Consider the following 19,622-nt stretch of genomic DNA (forward strand, 5'->3'; position numbering starts at 1 on the left):
ACAAGAGCTAGTTCCAGGACAGGCTCCAAAGCTACAAAGAACCCTTCCTTGAAAACACACACACACACACACACACACACACAAATATGAGAATGGAGACATTTCAAACAGCAAGCAGGCTACTCAGCTTGGAAGTTCAAAGGGGTTTTCTGAATGTCCAAGTCTTCTAGTGGGTTTCTGAAATTCCTCCTATCCCTGTGGTTGGAAGAAAATAAAATCCTTATGAGGAAGTAGACTACTGTTTCCTAAGGTGTGGCTTGTTGTTCAGAGGTTTGGCCCTGAAGCCTGAATCCTGGTCTGAGGAAGACGCTTTACTTTTTGGACCTGTGGGTAAAAGAAAAATGCCAAAGCACGAGGGGGTGGCAAGAGTTCCATGAACACGGCTCCCTATTATATGCGCAGAGGGAAGCATAAGACCAAACAAACACAAATGAGTCCCCCACGCCCTTTGGAAATTGTCAAGCTGGGAGCGTAGGCCCCAGCCCGTTGCATCTATCCCAGCTCCCAGACCTGGTCTGGACTCCAAATCCCAGCAGGCCAGGTCCTGACCCCACTCCCCAGGGTATTTAAGTGATCTCCCGAAAGAGGAACATGTGGTCTCCCTTTCTTCCTCCCGGGGAAGGGGGTCGCATTTTTGCAGCTTCCCGGTTTCCCCCACGGGGCCACCCAAGACTGCAGATCTCCCATTAAACCTGGATATATTCCTTAATTTGGCTTGTTTTGATTTGACTTGATTGGGAACTTTTGCATCGGCAGGGAGCTCGTGTTAGGAAATATTCCTAACAGAAACTTTTGCAAAAGACAGTGATGCCAAGTACAAACATCAGCAGACCCATCATGACATTAGAAAACAAATTTTCTTTGCAAAGAGAAGGAAACAGTAGATAATTCTGGAGCTGGGAGATTTTTGAGTATACTTCAGATATCTTTTTACAAGGGAGTTACTTGGAGGAACCCTTGGAAAGCATAATTGTCCCCCAGGGGAACTTTTATTATCTCTTTGAACATGGCTGCACTGAATCTTTCGGCATATTTCAAAAGATGACAGTGGAATGCGAGCTTCTGCTGTCCAACATAAGGTCATCATGCATGTGGAGTTCAGGACCACGTGGCTAAATAGCAGGCCAAGCTTTTTCACTATTTATAGACACCAGAGAACGCAAGTGTTTTATCTCAAAAATGCATGACAGCCCACTAAGTATTATGGCATACATGGGTGTATGTATGTGTAGACCATGCTGCCCACTCTAGTGTTCAGATTCTGTGTGACTCACTGTAGTGGTCTACAAAGATGGACCCCTGGCAAGCTACAGTTCATGGATGAAGAGCTTTTTTCCCAATACTGGGAGAAATATTCTTTGGCTAGAAAGATAATAGAGAAAAGAAAAAGAACCAGAGTAACAGGTTACAGACCGAGACATTACCTGGAGGCACTGATTTTGTTAACAAAGAGCTCTTTGGGAAGATTATTGCTGTTTACTGTGTTCTAAAAGAGAAAGTGACACCAAATTTGAGAGCTTTGTTAACAAAATCAGAAGGATTAATTGGTGGCAATTAAAAATCTGAAAAGCAAAAAGCCTTGATTTAAGGAGCTAGAAGTCAATTCATGAAATACCAGCCACGCTTTCTCTTCCTATTGATTATCTAAAAGGGGAGCAAGCAGGGTTGGTGGTCACGTGGATGACTCTTAGATTCCCTTACATACCTTTTTATGTCCTGGCCGGCTGCCCAGTCTTTGAATTGTGATCCAAATGTAGTGAGGCACTGTTTCCCAAGCATTTCCCTAGTGTTCACTGAGAGGAAAGGAGCCACGGATTCCCAGGATATGTGTGCGGAGAGAGAGTACACGTCAGCCGCCACTGCCAGTATGGTTTCCTAAAATTTGTTTTGTATGTTGGGGTTCTGTATTACTTCAGCTGGAGGGGGTCTGTGCTTACCATTAAATATATGTCATTCTTTACCAAAAAGTAAAAGTTGTGTTCATTATTATCAGTATCCCTTTGCATTCCAGATAGCGCTCAAAATAGCCAGGCTCCAGTGTGAAAGTCATCAGTGTGGTGATGCTGGCAGTTGTTTCCCATGTCAGTCAACACATTATGTACATAGAACAAGATTACTGTTCCTTGAATCCTCCAGCTGTGTGGGACACTGATATAATCCATTTTTTATATTTAATTGGCAATAAATTGTTCAATTGTTTTTGCATTTGGGAACGTCAAAGGTGTCCATTATTGTTCTGAGAAGTACTTGGGATTCAGACACAGGATCCCTAAGGCAATATATAGAGTACCTGAAATTGGTGGGTAAGGTTTACCAAGAGACCCTGCCTCAGCAAATAAAATGGAGGGGGATCAAAGAAGACATCCATCAACTTCAGGCCTGCACAGGCACATTCAGATATACGAGCAAAAAAATGTTATCAATGATATAGAGAAATAAAAAAGTTATGTATCCTTGATGGCCATATTTGAAAAGCAGATTAGAAATGCCTTTAGCAATTGAACAGAATGAACATATGAGCCAATGATCTGCCTCTCAAAATGTGTCCCAGGACAGTGTGGAACTGGCAACGTTCCAGCAGGCCACTTGTTTTAAATGCCACAGCACAGCAGAGACGTAAGACCGCGAGAAGTCAATTCACTGGCAATTCAGTGAGGTTTTGATACATAAGGACCCCAGTGCATCCGCAGCTGCAGCTGCGGGGCTATTAGAGAGCAAAAGATCAAGGCAGGATGGGGTGGAGACAAAAGCTGAGGGCTGACGTGCAAGGACACGCCCCCGCCTTCCGGCCTTGTTCTTGAGCATATATTGAAACCTGCCATGTCCTCCCTTAAATGGAAGGCACTATACAAGCTAAGTTTCTGTGTGCACAGGTGCAAATGAGGCGTCATCATCAAACACAGCCCAGAGCTACTGTGAAGCAAATATTTTCCCCATGAAATGATCAAGTCTTAAACATATGTGTTTTATAATGGTAAAGTTTATTCCTCTGGCTAAGAAATCCAAAGGTAATTTGCAATTGGCATGCTTTTTTTATACGTCTGCTATTAAAAGTTTACTGTTCCCCTGCTTTCCAAAAGTGATTGATAAACCTCTTTCATTTACGTCTGTTTTTCATTTTGTGATACAAAATTAATAATACAAATACAGATGCATATATATTCATTTTGTGGAAAATAAGAAAGAGAATACAGATTGACCTCTTTGACCCAGAATAAGACTTTACATGATATCATATAAATGGTCACATACATATTGCTTTGTAGCTTGCAGATTTTGGTTTATAATGAGCTACCAGATGACTGGCCACTCATGCAAATAAACAAAACTTCTTATTAAATCAGTGGGGTAGAATTGAAAGATGAGATATGTACAGCGTGAGTTTTATGTATGACTGTAACCAATAGTGAATGATTGAAGTGAAATGATAGCAAATACTTATGAGAAAAAAATGGAAACAGAAAGCAGTGGAAGTATTAATAACAGAACATAATTCCTGAGGCTACTGATTAAAAGGGGCGTTCCCGAGATTGGGTATGGTTAGAATGCAGAGCCCTAAATTTTTTTCTCAGACTTCTTATTTCTTCCAAACATCTTTCCATCTCGTCTTCCTCTCCTGTCATTTCTTCGCCTTTAAAATGCCTATAGTCTATATCTTCTTTAAATTCTTCAAGAGACTGAAGCAGCCGCTGTCTGAAATTCCCTTCCATTCGCTGGCCTTCAAATGCTCCATAGGGATGTTCGTCCTCCATCTTTGGCTCACTGCACTTGGCCTTTCCTTCTTTTTCAATACAGGACTTTTGCATGATGTTGCTGCTTCCTGCTTAACTCCAGGGAGAAAATGCAGAGACGAATTACTTTGTTACTTTTGAATCGCTTTCTCTTTGAATCAAGGTATTAGGGCCATTTCCCCACTCCTGACTGGTCCACAGTTGCAGCCTTTTAGAAACCCAGAATGTCTCAGCTTCTTCAGCTTTCTGTCCAATATCCTTTTCCTCTTCTCCACCCTTCAACCCTGAACCCACCCATTTGTCAGTAGATAAACTGAATGCCTAGCAAAGCTGCAAACTTTACTCGGTATTGTCCCTTCCCGGCTCCCACCCTAAGAACCCAGGTCTAAGTGACAACCACACAACACCCTGCACAAATGCAGGATAGTTTCTCACTCGGTCTTCCCGCCGGGTGGTCTCTGTGAACACAGATCCTGGACCTACGAACAGAAACAAGGGGTCAGGGAAGAGAGAGTGGAATCTGGGACTTTCATCACTGTGGTAGTTTCGAGTAATCCACTGCCTGGTTCTTTTCCTGTCCTCTAAAATTTTTTGTGCCTGTTCCCTGCTCCTCACTCTCAGGCTTGACCCTTGTAAGAATAGGTATCTTCCATCTCCCATTTTGACTCCACCATTTCAGGTTAGCGTTAAATGGGGTGAACTCCTTTTAAATTATCGCGATTTGTATTGTCTTCATCCCATGCATTCAGTCTTTATCCATCCATTAAATCACATTTCAGTGTTACCATGTTCTTCAGTGAATTGCGGGAAGACAAAAAAGGAGGCCAAGTTTTTCAGGACAAGAGAAGCCCATTGTTTCTCAGTTATCACTAAATCACTAGGTGTTTCTCAAGCTTTTCCCATGTTCCCTGGTTCTTTTCCAAATACACAATTATTGGCAGCAAGATAGCTCAGTGGGTAAAGGCACTTACTGCTGCTTAGCCTGAAAACCTTAGTTCAGGCTCTTAGATCTCTGGGATCTACATGGTAGGAGGAGAGAACCAACTCCTGCGTATTGTCCTCTGATCTCCACGTGCACATAGTGGAACATGCACTCACGAACATGCATGCAAGTAGATACACTAATTAAAAATTAATACAAATGCAATTGTCTATCCCCCAATTAGAGATCTGGGGAAACAAGTTTAGATAGATGGATTCCTGTCTCGTTCAGCCACTATCACTCCAAGGGGTCCTGGTGGTTTCTGCACAACCAATCTGCTGGGGTTTAAGGAATTTACCTTCTCTTCTCCTTGGCCACGAGTCTTCAGGGCAGTAAAGAGCTCGCACCCCGAGGAGAAAGGAACCTGGATATATAACGACTTGGGCTCACGTCAGTTTCTAATCACGTGAGGATTATGTCATCTTCCAACTCTGGTCCCCACTTTCCCCTCCCATCAGCAGTGCTGCAGAAGTAGACCTGTCTCCTAACCTCCCACCCCCGTCACATCAGGTCCTGTCACTCATTTTGGCCTTCGCTAATTTCAGAGGTCAAAAGTGGCCCCTTCTCCTTATGGATGGAATGTGCCTTTCTCTGATTACCAGGGAGGGGCTGCATCTTCTTGTGGTTATATTAACTATCATTCCTTTTTTAGGGATTGTGTTGAGAGAAAGGATTACTCGTCCTTGTCTTGGTTGTAAGAACTGGAAAGTAGCAGTCTTGCCTCTACTTATCCTACCCTCAGACATGAGTAAGTATCATTTTCCTCATAGTCTAATATTTGAAACCAAATTGGAGTATACAAGACAAACTAGGAAACGAGGTAACGATTGGGTTTACGTATTTTCACTTTTTTTCCAGGTATCTTCTTAGTTTTCAACTTTACATAAACACAAGTCTCATAATTTGAAATAAGGTAAAGTTATGCATATTTGGAAAAAAGACTAAAAATAGGAAGATAAAAAGACCGAAGCACCTGTTTCAGCTAATGAAGTCAGAATATAAATATAGACCTTTCAGGCAGGCACATTTTTAGAAGTTCAAAATGTACAGAGCAGTTGGAGCAGGCCCTTCCACAGAGACTTTCGAGCAGGTGAAGACCTCCTGTCACATGGATGGCTAAGACTATAATCCCACAGCATTCTATCCTTAGATATACAGATCTCAAAAGTCAATCACAAATATCTACTAGTTGGATTCCACACTTACAGCTTGTGCCATGTCATGCTCTTTTATTCCCTTGAATGTTGTGCCCTGAATATCCCATTTTTTAAAATCTTTATCTTTGCTCAGAACTTTTCTTGTTTTCTTCTCTCAAACATTTCTGTCCTATTTATTTTCCTAGACTTTATTCTGCCATTTTAGGAAATCAGTTACGGAAACCACTACCCATCATGCTAAACACATCTTTCTTGCTAAGAATTTTAATACTTACATAATGGATTTGTTTACCTGAAAATGAGCAATGGGGAAAATTATGCAAAGTTCTTCTGTGTTGTTTATTAGGAAATCTGTAGCTCATTGCAAATGTAATCACTACTAGTAAGCTTGATGAAAATGATTCCAGAAAAAAGAAGAGCTCTTTTAAAAAGTAGAGCTTTGTGGAGCCCATTTTGAAGGAATGATTAGCTTTAATAGAGAACCCAGCTAGTGAACAGCCAGAGAAGAAACAAGGCTCTTAGTCCAAAAGCTCACTAGAAACTAAATCCTACTAACACATTTGTAATTTAAGAAGTGAATCTTCTTGAAAGTGAATGTTAATATGACACCGGTGTTATCAACACCTTCATGTCAATCTTGTAAGAGACCTTAAGGTGAAACCATCCAACCTAAACTACCTAGGGCCTAGTTCCTTGGCCCACAGAAATTGAGATGATAAAAGTTTGTTGTTTTGCATTACAAGTATAAGGACAATTGGTAATACAGAAATAGATAACTAGGAATTAAGTTTGTGTACTTCAGACGTACTTAACAAATTATGGTCCTTTAACCTCTTTGAGATCTGCTGCATATAACATTTAAAATGTCTTAAGTTTTCTGCAATGAACTGTGACCATTCCTAACAACTGGGCACCATTTATAGGCAGAGATTTTGTCGGTACCACAGGCTCCAAAATAAATGCAGAGACTTAATATTAATTATAAATACTCGGCCGACAACACTAGCTTATTACTAACTAGTTCTTACATTCAAAATTAACCCATATTTCTTATCTACCCTCTGCCACATGGTGGTACCTTCTCTCAACATGGCATGTTCATCTTCTCTCTGTATCTGGCTCATGACTCCCCAGACTCCAACCTTCTTCTCAGCATTCTCTCTATCCCCAAAATCCTACCTAGTATTGACCAATCAGCTTTTTATTAACAATGAGAGCAACACATTTTCACAGTGTATGGAAGGATTATTCCATTCCATAGCAGGTCCCCCATTTTCTCTAAATAAAAATAAAGGTTTTAACTTTAACATAGTAAAATTATACACAACAAAAATGGTTATATAGTAAGAATTACAGTTACCATGTCCAGTCGATTTGTATTTGGCAACTTTAGAGAAGATGTTCTATTATTTATCTTATCTTTGTGAGTCTAAAGTTTTATACCTAATTTACCTTTTTATCATAGCTAAAGAAAACCTTTTCTAATTATTTAGTCTTTAACTTCATCAAAGACCCCAGAAGGGTGAAATGTTACCTAGCGACAGAAATATCTGGCTGCCTAAGTTCTTCTGTAACGTTGGGGCATCCAACTTTGGTCTATAAGCCTAATATATCTGACAGACATTTTTGAGAAGAAGAGAATTTTGAAGAACTGTCCTGGAAAATTTTGGCAGTCGCTTTTTTTGCATCCTGCTGATCCATTTTGGACAGCATACTGTTAGCAATTGAAGCAAAGGCAGTTTCTTGCTCAAATGGAATAACTTTTGTCATAAAAAAGTAAACTCCATACCTGAGGATGGAGGAAAAATTGGAATGAAATATTGAATGAATGTATACATACCAATATTTATGTACATATGCTTTTAATATATGTCAACAAATGTATACAGATATTTACATGCATGAACACACACATACACTTTTAAAATAAAGACACGCAGATAGAACTTTATTCATTTATTTATTTATTCATCTATCTATCTACCTGTTTGTTTATTTGGGTTTTCAAGACAGGGTTTCATCTGCGTAACAGCCCTGGCTGTCCTGGAACTCACTTTGTAGACAAGGCTGGCTTTGAGCTCACAGAGATCAGCTTGCCTCTGCCTCCCTAGTGGCTGGTATTAAAGATGTGTGCCACCATGCACAGAGAAGCCACGGGGCTTTAAATAGTGACTATAACAAAGATTTTTTTCCCCTGTCTTGATGATGTTATTTGGTGTTTTTAGGTCTACAGAGACCACGCTTAGCTTTTAGTTCTCTGTTAATACTGACATTCATCTTTAAATGAGATCTTATGCTATTAACATTAATTAACCCAGTCTATCTGGTTAACTTTTGGAGTCACCCTGCTTCCATACCTTGTCTGGTTTTCATGCCTTCTATATTCAGTTTATGACTGTTAGGACAAATGATTTTCTAGTGTTCTTTCTTCCATTTTCTCCTCCAGAGATGCCTATGTAAGATGTGAAAGGTCACTTATCTGTTTAGTGCTGTGCATAAAAGTCACCTTAAGATTTAAAATGAGGTCTGTCTCAATCTGCAGCTACAGTCTCACGCAACTTCTACATACAACTGCCATCCTTTTATTCGTGATATGTTAACAGTTATTCTTTGACTTTCTGGATGCCCAGTACTATCTTCTTAAAGGCAAGTTCTACACTGCTAAGAAATATGTTCTCTTTGGGTGGTGGTTTAGAGGAAGGTTGAAAGGAGGAGTGGACTGTTGGGGTCAGTAGGTTATAGGAGAAGGCAATGGGTATGGTGGCCTCAAACAGAAAATACTCCAAGAAATATATGGGCCAGCATCACAAAAGGTAGGAGGATATAAAATTGGGATGAGATATATGGAGGAGACCTGTCAAAGGAACCTGAACCATAAAACCTTACAATTAGTTACTTTGTAGGTAGAGGTTCCCTCACTCCATTTTTAGGGGTATTTATTGGTATTTGTTTGAAAGTGTTTCCATATAAGTACTTTATGACACAAACCTAGGAGATTTCTGCATTCTCTTAGGGAGTTTTGTTATAGGCAGGATCATATGTAGCCAAGGCTGGTCTCAAGCTTCCTATGTAGCAGAGATTGACCTTAAAATCCTGACTCTCCTGCCTCGGTCTCCCACATACTGAGATCACAGGCATATACCAAGCCGAGCAGTCCTCTTAAGATTTCCCCATAGCCACACTGATGAATATCTTGCATATCACCATAAAACCTTCATCTGGCGATGGATGGAAATAGAGACAGAGACCCACACTAGAGCACTGGACTGAGCTCCCAAGGCCCAGATGAAGAGCAGAAGGAGGGAGAACATGAACAAGGAAATCAGGACCGCCAGGGGTGCGTCCACCCACTGTGACTGTGGGGCTGATCTAATAGGAGCTCACCAAGGCCAGCTGGACTGGGATTGAATGAGCATGTGATCAAACCGGACTCTCTGAATGTGGCTGACAATGAGGGCTGCTGAGAAGCCAAGGACAATGGCACTGGGTTTTGATCCTACTGCATGAACTGGCTTTGTGGGAGTCTAGTCTGTTTGGATGCGTACCTTCCTAGACCTCTATAAAAGGGGGAGAGCCTTGGACTTCCCACAAGGCAGGGCACCCTGACTTCTCTTAGGACTGGAGAGGGAGGGGGAAGAAAATGGGAGGATGGGAGGAGGTAGAAATTTTTAATATAAGTAAATAAATAAAATAAAACAAAACCCCCCAAAAGATGGAAAATATAAAAGAATAATTTCCCCTACTTATTTCCATGTTACAGCATAAAAGTTTATCAAAATTCCTGTATGGAAGTATGTTAAAATACTCATCTACCATTGAATTCATACCTATACTACTAGATATTCTTCCAAAGAAATAATAAAATAATTCTGGGTATATATAAGTAGAATTCAATAAGTAGAATGCTTACCTAGCATGCACAATGGCCTGGATTTATTCCTTAACAGTACATAAAATCTGGCATGGTAACATATGCCTGTAATCTCAGTACTTAGGAGTTAAAGAAGAAAGATCAGAAGATTAGAAATTCATGATCATTCTCAGTTACATAGAGAGATCAAGGCCAATCTGGGATACATACAAACTTGTCTCAAAAAATTAAAATTACATAAACTATGACAGAACTATTCATTAAATATTGGGTGTTCAGATTTACTTTATGTGCATTGATATTAACTTGGTCAATATTAAACACAAATGGAGAAGATTTTGTTTTTCATATTATATTTATTTGTGTATAGATGTACACAAATGTATGAATGAATGTATTCCAGAGTTCGGGAATCGCTCCTATTAGCCAAGACTTAATTGTTCCCAGTGATAATTTCCCCTATATTCCTTTACCTAATTCATTAAATTCTCCTTTCCTCTATTTTCTACTGTTTTTATATAGATTATATTAAAGGTAATAATTTATATAAGCCAATTGATCTTTATTTGTGTATATTCCATTGTGTTTCACTTACATTTGTGTTACTAAAATGTGTTTTTCAAAAGAAAGGGTCTCATGTAGCCCACGATGGCCACAAACTCACTATGTAGCAAAAGGCATCTTTGAACACTTGATACTCTTGCTTCTATCTCTTGGGTTCTGGGGTTCTAAGTGTTTACAAGTACAATCCGTTTTATATGGTGTTGGAGACTGAGCCCAGAGCTTTGTGCTCTGGAAGTAAGCACTCTACCAACCGAGTTGTACATTTGTATCCATAAATCTTTTCAGATATTTAGATATTTTTCTGTATTATAGGTTGTAAAATGTGGAGTAACTGTATCAAATACTTTGAACGTTTGTAGGAATTTAGAAAACTGCTATTAAATTGCCCTGTAAAAGGAAAGTACAGGTTGGAGAAATTGCTCAGTGGTTAGAGTACTCGCTGCTCCTCCAAAGGTCCTGAGTTCAACTCCTAGCAACTACATGGTGGGCTCATAACCATCTGTAATGGGATCCAATACCCTCTTCTATCATTCCGGCATACATGCAAATAGACAACTCAAATACATATAATACATACATAAATAAATCTTTAGCTGCATGGTGGTGCTACCTGCCTTTAATCCCAGCACTCAGGAGACAGAGGCAGGTGAATCTCTGTGAACTCAGGCCAGCCTGGGCTACACAGTGAGTTGCAGGACAGGCAAGGTTGTTAGGGAGAGACAAACAAAAAAGGTACAAAGTTATTTGTCTCTGATAGCCTCTTAATTTTTTTTCTAAAAGAAACCAGACTGAGGATGAGTGAGATGGCTCCATGGATAAAGCAGCTTGCTGCTAAGTCTGGTAACCTGAGTTTGACACCCTGACCACACATGGTGGGAGGAAAGAACTGACTCACAACGCGACTTATGCACACACACACACACACACACACACACACACACACACACATAAACAAAGCAAAAATAAATAAAATCTGGATGAATATACTGTAACATGCTAGGCAGTTATAAAAGCACTGCCTGCAGCCAAGAATTTTTTTGCTTTAATAATTTACCATGACAATAACATTATTGGGCAGATAAATGTACTCCAGCGGGATGCAATCATATATTAACTCATATCACTTTCTATGGCAGAGGCCTCAGGATACTCTGAGATTGTGCAGGTCTGTGTGACTGTGAGGCTCGGGTGTTACCCAGCTCAGCACAAGCATGAAGAGCCAACGGGTTGCCTTTCTGAACACTACTCATCCTAAGCAATCATCAGATGAAGCAAGAGCACATTGTCTGGGAGCAGGACAGGATAGTAAGGAGAGGATTTTGTTCTGGAAATTCATGCTGAGTACTGGAGAGATCCTAATGTCATCCAACCTCTGTCCTGTCTGCAGATGGATCCTCTGAAACAGAACCACTGCAGAGATAAGTCGTATGGTTTTATCTTTCAGATTTCTATCTCCAGCTACAATCACGTGCTATTGATTGCACCTGGGTTGAGCCACAGTGAGTCCACCTCTGTAATAGCGCATAGCAGCATGGGCCTTGGTCTTATCCCAGTATTATGATGATCTTGGAAGACCATGTTCCCAGGGGTTAACACAGTTTGGGGGCCCTGACAGCCACAGCATAACGTAGGAGCCTGGAACTTGATCTGTGGAGATTATTCCCATGTGAGAATGCGTGTCTGAAATAGCCTAGAAAGTATGAATAGGGTATCTGGGTTCTACTCTGGACCCAGTAAGAAACTTATGGAGACTGGCTACTCTTTTTAAGGGACCCTCCTGTCTTTGCCTTCCCATCTGAGATTACAGGTTCACTCTCCTCACCTGCCTTTTTAATATGGAGACTGTGGATCTGAACTCAGATCTTCATGATTGTGTACCTCTCAACCCTGCGAGTGATGCCAGTGTCTCCTTTTTTCTACAACTTTGGTATAGTTATTATGGGAAACACTTTGGAGGCTATGCAAAAAATTAAATTATTAGTGATTTCTAATGTAATAACCTAAAGGAAATGAAATGAGTTACAGAGATGTCTGCACACACTGTTCACTGCAGCATTAGCCGGAGTCAATAAATAGAACCAACTTAAGTGACAATCAACTGATGAATTAGAAAAATCGTAGTACACACACACACACACACACACATACAAGTTAATAGTATTTTTGTCATGGAAAACAATGGGATATTGTCAAAGAAATTGTGTTCACATGGATGAAAATGGTGATCATCAGATTAAACGGAAAGAGCTAGGCATAGAAAGACGCACACTTCATGATCTCTAGCAGATGTTGAAATGTTAAAAGTTGATGCTGAAGAAAGTGGGATAGGGAGAGATAGGGAAGATTTGATCAAGGGTTGCTAACTTACAGTTAGAGAGAAGCAAATTGTTCTGCTGTGTTATTCAACAGCAGCAGGGTTTCTACAGAAAACAATAATATAATATGAATTTCAGCGGACTAGAAGAAAAGGTTTTGAAATTTTTAAATACAAAATACTGATAAACATTTGTGAAGATAGATATGTTTAACCTAATCTAAATATTACTCAGTCTATGTGCTACTAAAATGGTAGCTACTCCACTGATTGATATATATATATATCTTTTTATATTTTTATGTATTAGTAAAAAATAAATGTAGATGTGTGCTGTTGTAGTCATTAAATACAAAAGCTGTCCCAGGAGATCAATGCTCTTATTTTTATTATACTATATCTAGAATAAATTGATAGATCATAGACTCTATATGTATTTGCTTTTAATACGTTCTGTCATATGGTTTGCCAAACTGGTGATGATAATTCTAGTTGTACAACATCCTTGTAAAATACCATTTTTGTCTTTATTTCAGACACTCTGAGGAGTGTTTGCTGCTATCACATTTTGTCTATAATTTGTATTTATCACAAACTAATGAAATTGACTTTATTTTAACAAATTACTTATTTAGATACTTTTATTTTAAGTAAGTTCTGTTTTCTGTTTTATAACATTTGCCTACATTTTATGGAATTGTATTTATTATTTTTTATTAAATTGCTAAAACTCTTCTTTCCTTCTTTCTTCCTTGCATCCTCTCTCTCTCTCTCTCTCTCTCTCTCTCTCTCTCTCTCTCTCTCTCTCTTTCTCTCCTCCTCTTTCTTTCTTTTTGTAATGCTGAGGATGGAATCCAGGGCATTGTGCAAGGTAGGCTATACCCTCAGCTCCTCATGTCTAAGAATTCCTTATACAATGTGGATATTATTCATTTGTCAGATATATATGCTGGAATTTTTTTTAGTTTGTAGCTTCCTTTCTAGTTCTTTTAATGGAATTATTTTATGAACAGAAATATAACATTAATCAAATATGATTAATAATGATTTCCTTCCTGGTGTGTCCCCTTTAACAAAACTAATTACTCCAAAAACCTCAAAGGCAAGCTCCATTCCACTGTGTAACATTAGAACCACACAACTAGCTTTCCACTTTAGATTCAGAGGATTTTTGTTGTTGCTCTTGTTAATTTTTCCTTTCTTTGTTTTCATCTGAGACATAATCTCAGGCCACCTAGGCTGTCCATGAACGCTATCCATCATGGAGGATGCCCTAGAACTTGTGTTCTTTCTGTCCTAGTCTCCTAAATGCTGGGATCCTAAGACGATGCCACCACCCTGCCTGCTGTATGTGGTGATGGGGTTGAAATGCAGAGCTTGGTAGGTGTCTCTACCAACAGAACTGCATTTCTAGACCCGCTGTTCTAGAATGTGTTGGGTGTGTGTGTATGTGTGTGTTTTATTTTAGGTGGGATCAATATGCATGTTTTTTTTTTCTCACAGGGATATCTAGTTGGTCTAATACCTTTAAAAAAAAAAACTCCCTCTGTCACAGTTTATAACCTTCATTATATATCAAATGACTGAATATATAGGTATGCTTTCCAGGTCTATAAAGTTCACATATGTGCACATTTTAACTTTTGTGACAATATATTGGGATTTTAGTATATATAGGATTTCATCCACCTATGTTGTTCAAATGGCAATGTTTTAGCCAAATGGTGGTAGTGCACGCCTTTAATACCAACACTTGGGAGACAGAGGTAGGAGGATCTCTGTGAGTTTGAGGCCAGCCTGATCTACAGAGTAAGTTCCAGTACAGACAAGGCTACACAGAGAAACCTTTTCTTGAAACAAACAAACAAAAGCAGTGTTTTAAATTTGATAACTCCAATTACTTGGGTTTCACTTTAATTTATGATTTGTTATTTCTATTCCATCTAAGAAATCTTTGTTTCCTAAGATTGTAATGCTTTAATGTTTTATTTTGAAAGTTTTATAATTTGAGTTTTTACACTGATGCTTATGTTGTGCTTCAAACAAATTTCTGTAAGTAAAGATAAAACAAAATGTCTCTTCAGGAGAGCCGCTTCTCCCCCTCATCGGCTGCAGCACTCAGGAGACTGGCCCCTACAGCACACCTGGGCCACACAGTAGGTGTGAGAGATACAACCCTGAGGATAGGAAAGCCGGAAAACTGGCCCTGCTTCTTGCTGATTGGTGGAAGGGGTGGGCTGGCCAGGACAATGCAGGAGAGCTCACCCTGGTGGTGAAGACAGGGGAGAGCTGGTGAACTGATCAACCCTGCCACTACCCAGGTCCAGAACCTGGGCTGTGTTGGCCCACCCCAACATCCACCCCATCTGTGATCTGCTGGAGCTCGTGAAGGGGCTGGTCCTGCAGACCCAAAGCTGCAGGATCTCCACAACACAAGACCTAACAGCAGGATGTCAAAGGGGAATCCCAGTGAGCGCCCAGCGTCAATAGTGTAACAGAAACCAGAGGTCTCGAACTAGACCAATGTCTCTCTGCAATGAACACTTGCAAGTAAAGACATATGGATAAAAATATTTACTGTGTGACTCACTGTGTCACACTACAGCTTCCATGACGAGACTGATTTTTTCCCTTCTCTTTTTTTCTTTTCTTTTTCTTTTTTCTCTTAAATTTTATTTTATTTTTTGGGGGGAGGTTACAAGGACACAGGGTGGATATGAAGGGTTGGGGAAATAATGAATGGGATGAAGATGAATGATGTGAAAGACACAATGAATAAATAAAGAGGAAAAAAGAAAAGGCTTCTTTTGTTCTTGGAAGAATTTCCATTTGTTTCCAGAATCATTTGTTGAATAATATACCTAGCCTAATGGATTATCCTGATACCTTTGTGAAGAAATGAATTGACAGTATATGCGTAAGCCTATTGCTGGATCCAATTCTGTTCCAGTTATGTGTAACTGGAACACTCCTTTAGTAATAATACTCCAATGCTACCACTCTCCTTTACTAAGCCATCTCAAGCCCTAAAATCATGGTTATTAATTCTTCAGATGTTTTTCTTCAAATTAGTTTATCTATTCTAGGTCCTTGGTTTTTCTACATAAAGTTTAGATGTAAGCTTGCAATTTATAAAAATATAACTGCTGGCATTGGGGGTTTGATTAAATTAAATGCGTAGATGAGTTTGGGGTATCAAATTCCAGGAAAAGATTAGCGTTGTGGAGTTTACATTTGGTTTGGTCTTTAGTTGCTCTCATCGTTGTTTTATAGTTTTAGTATACAGCTTCCTTCTAAACATTTCACATTAAAAGCTCATAAAGCATACGAATGATTCTTCTACATTTCAATTTTCAATCGCTCCTCATCAGCATATAAAATACAAGTGTCTTTTGTATGGTAACCATGTACTCGAAACTGTCCTACACGGAATTCCCAGTACTCTGGGGGATTGCCTTCCCCGTCCTCTGCTCGGAGGATGCCATGCCTTCTTCCTGCTGCCCTCTCAGACACCAAAGCTTGTCCGGAAATAGATTTACTGTCCATAAGCTAAGATTATTTACATATATGCTCATTGACTTGCAAACACATATGAATTATTTGAAGCAGACATTTCTGAAAGAGACTTGTCCTTTTCTTTTCATTCTGAAAATCTCACAAGGTTTTGTAGCACGGTATATTCCCGGTTCGCCTCATGAAAATGCCTCGCGTGGCTAGGGGCCCCTCACAAGGGGAGCCATCAGCTGGCCTGTCCTTTTCCAAGGTCCAAAAACAGCAGCAGCTGCCTGTAGCGTCTATATTTATATAATGACTTAGCAGAAGAGACAGATGGTTGGCTTTTTTTTTTTCAGATTTAATCCTGTTTTTCAAATAAGACTATGATTTCTTTTTTTTTCCTGAAATGAGACGGGATCTCCTCAGCCTAAGCCAGTGTTAAACTAGAGATCCTCCTGTCTCAGTTCTCCTAGTGCTAGTTTTTTAGAGGCAAGAGACATCGTTCCCCCACTATAAAATCAATTTTAATTTAAATAGAATTGCACCAATTTTCCTTCCCAAGTCCTTTCTCTCCAACTCCTTCCATGCTCCCTGCACTAAGAGCTTCCTCTTCCACATAACTATCATTACGTATAAAAGATGCATGCTTTTCATTTATCACCGAAAGAACAGTATAGAAACGCATTTTTTTTTAATTAGCTGGGTGGAGGTGGCGCAAGCCTTTAATCCCAGCACTCGGGAGGCAGAGCCAAGTGGATCTCTGAGTTTGAAGCCAGCCTGGTCTACAGAGCGAGTTCCAAGACAGCCAGGACTACGCAGAGAAACCCTGTCTCAAAAAACCAAATACAAGAACAGAAGAGAAAAGAAAAAAAAAATCTACATAAGCTTCTTTCCTGGCTGACTTCTTCACACGTTTTAGTGAAGGGAAAATGGACAACTTTGGTGGCTGAGGGGACAGCAGGAGAAAAGAGGGGCAACCTTGGAGCAGAGGGAGAGGGAAAATCAATCTCCCAGAGACCTGGGAATGGCTAACAGCCCTTGGAGCACACACTGCCTATCTCTATCAGACAAAGAAATGCCCCAGGGCTCAGAGTGATGGGGTCCAGGCTGAAGAGGTCAGAGTGACCAGCAGGTGAGGAATGGGCCAGGACTTTGCCAGGCAAGACCCTCAGGGCAGGAGGAGGGGCGGGGCCGGGGCGGAGCTTGGCCTGTGACGCGGATCACGTGACCGGCCCACGCAGGCTCACGCCCCTCTCCGGGTCTCTGGACCTGCCCCTGCTCACTCCCTCCAGCCCGCCATCCCGGCCAGGCACCTGTTCCCGGTCTCGCAGCTGCTGGCGCAGAGCGCGGGTCCGAACAGCGCGGACAGCAGGAGCAGGAAGAGCAGGAGGAGCAGGTGAGGGAGGCGGCGGCCCGGGCCTGCGGAGCCCGTCGTCGGGGCGCGGCGACCCCCGGCCCCGCTGTCGCAGCGCAGGCCAAGGCAGCAGGTGGCCGTTCCTGTGCGCGCAGCGGCGCGGCTGGTCTGACGGGGGCGGGCCCGGGCCGAGACCTCGGGGAGCTGGAGCCTGCGCCCCGCGACAGCTTCCCCAGCCCCCCTGGCCGGCTCCCCTGCAGCTCCGGTGCCCAGGGCTGGTCGGCGGGGCGGGGCGGGGCGGGGGCAGCCGTGGCGGCGGGAAGAACCTGGGCTGGGGCGGGGGTACCCAGGGAGGCGCCGCGGGTCCTTCCTTCTCCCCTCCCTCCGTTCCCCCATCCCATCACCGACCCCCCTCCTGCCTGGTTTGTTCGCAGGTCCCAGGAGTCCAGCTTCGCAGCGCACCTGGTGGTGAGCATCGCCCCCCAGGAGAAGGCAAAGATAGGCCCAGGTGGGTGCTGGGACAGGCCTGGAGGCCTGAGAGCGGGGAAAGGGGACCTGGGCAAAGCTGAGTCCGACATCCCAGAGCCCAGCTTGCCCCCTACTAGGCCATCCTCCTCTTTCATTTTAGCCTTCCATTTTAATGACGCAGATGCCTTGGAGATGGATCTGCAGGAAAAACAGTGGGCTTTGGGGAGAGATGGGCTGGAACGGGGCCTCCGAGAGAGCACGTGGGCCTCTTGGTTGAGGAAAAGAATTTTGAAATGTGCATAGTAGACACTCCGTCCTCATTGCTGATCAGTCCGCCAAAATATCTTTTCTTAGGAATAATGGAGTCCAAAGAACAAGGAGGAAAAAATCTCAACATGGAAAATGACCATCAGGGAAAGGAGAAAAAGGAAGAAAAGCCGCAGGGTGCTAAGAAAAGGGAGCAGCCTGTGGTCCTGCCTCTTGAAGCTGAATACTCTGCGCCACGAGGAAATCGCAGGCGCTTCCGCATTAGGCAGCCCATCGTGCACTATAGATGGGACCTGATGCATAGGGTCGGAGAGCCCCAGGCAAGGATGAGAGAGGAGAACAGGGAAAGGTTTGGGGAGGATGTGAGACATCTCATGGAGAAGTTGAGGGAAAGGCAGCTGAGCCATACTCAGCGGGCAGTTAGCACTGACCCCCCTCACCATGACCATCATGATGAGTTTTGCCTTATGCCCTGAATTCTGGTTTTCTCTGAAGATAATACGGGGACCCCTGCTTCAAAAACGTAATGTTTGTAATGTACGGTTGTAAAATTTTGAGGGTGCTTCTTTCATGTGGATCTCTTCCTGTGTCAGCTTCTAATTGCAACTTGTGTTCTTGACTCAGTCTGTAATTCTTTTGTTAGCAGAATTTATCAGTTGCATGGAAAAATGCTCCTTACATATTGTGAAGTTAATAAAGCAGATTAAAAAGGCATTCTCTGCACTTTTACTTAATTTTTCTTTATATAAGGGTACGGACGGGCTGGAGACATGGTTCAGAGGTGAAGAGCACTGGCTGCTCTTCCAGAGGTCCCGAGTTCAATTCCCAGCAACCACACGGTGGCTCACAGCCATCTGTAATGGGATCTGGTGCTTCTTCTGGTATGTAGAAGATACATGCATGCATGCAGGTAAATGTACATAATAAATAAAATTTTCAAAAAGTGAACAGTCACATAAATGGGGTAAGTGATGTTGATCACTGGAAGAACTGAAAAAAGTCTTCCATTCTTTATTTTTTCAAAATTGAACACATTACTTAACGAATTTGGTGGCTTAAGAGATTGCTTAGCTCTTAAGAGGGTTGTTCTTCCAGAGGATCCAGCTCTAATTCCTAGCACTCACAGGGTAGCTCACAACCATATGTACCTCCAGCCCCAGAGACTCTGGTTACTTATGGACACCAGGCACACATGTGCTACAGACATATGTGCAGCCAAAACACTCATACCTGAAATAAATCTTTAAAAAATTAATTGGTTTCTTAATAATCTTATAAAATGATAATTTTAAAGATTTGGCAATATAATCTCAGATTTAGTTTACCATCTGGCATCTATTACTGGGAAATAAAAGTAATATTGATCCTTAGGCTTATCGGTAGGTGGACATAACAGCCACCTCAGGGCTGCTGTATGAA

General features: G+C 41.5%; 2 protein-coding genes across 3 annotated transcripts; one reads left to right on the plus strand and one right to left on the minus strand.

The window, feature by feature from the left end:
• Positions 1–3,024: 3,024 nt before the first annotated feature.
• Positions 3,025–5,053, minus strand: Tceal7 (transcription elongation factor A like 7). 2 transcript variants are annotated; one of them, XM_057760413.1, is made up of 3 exons: positions 5,012–5,053; positions 4,167–4,210; positions 3,025–3,820 (listed from the first exon to the last, which is right to left on the minus strand). In XM_057760413.1, the coding sequence occupies exon 3, from the start codon at positions 3,804–3,806 to the stop codon at positions 3,510–3,512; it is 297 nt and encodes a 98-aa protein (XP_057616396.1). In that variant the 5' UTR covers positions 3,807–3,820; positions 4,167–4,210; positions 5,012–5,053; the 3' UTR covers positions 3,025–3,509. The 2 variants fall into 2 exon arrangements, with proteins under 2 accessions (XP_057616396.1, XP_057616397.1); XM_057760414.1 differs by having other exon boundaries at positions 3,025–3,828.
• Positions 5,054–17,375: 12,322 nt separating this feature from the next.
• LOC130867936 (protein BEX2-like) lies at positions 17,376–18,911 on the plus strand. Its single transcript, XM_057760157.1, has 3 exons — positions 17,376–17,510; positions 17,903–17,976; positions 18,291–18,911. Exon 3 carries the CDS (start codon positions 18,296–18,298, stop codon positions 18,677–18,679), a length of 384 nt encoding a protein of 127 aa, XP_057616140.1. The 5' UTR covers positions 17,376–17,510; positions 17,903–17,976; positions 18,291–18,295; the 3' UTR covers positions 18,680–18,911.
• The last annotated feature ends 711 nt before the right edge of the window (positions 18,912–19,622 follow it).

This window comes from Chionomys nivalis, chromosome X (genome assembly GCF_950005125.1).
Source record: "Chionomys nivalis chromosome X, mChiNiv1.1, whole genome shotgun sequence".
In the NCBI taxonomy this organism is placed as follows: domain Eukaryota; kingdom Metazoa; phylum Chordata; class Mammalia; order Rodentia; family Cricetidae; genus Chionomys; species Chionomys nivalis.

Coding starts and splice junctions, on each gene's coding strand:
- Tceal7 (XM_057760413.1), bottom strand. CDS start 3,806: ATGCAAAAGTCCTGTATTGAAAAAGAAGGAAAGGCCAAGTGCAGTGAG.
- LOC130867936 (XM_057760157.1), top strand. CDS start 18,296: ATGGAGTCCAAAGAACAAGGAGGAAAAAATCTCAACATGGAAAATGAC.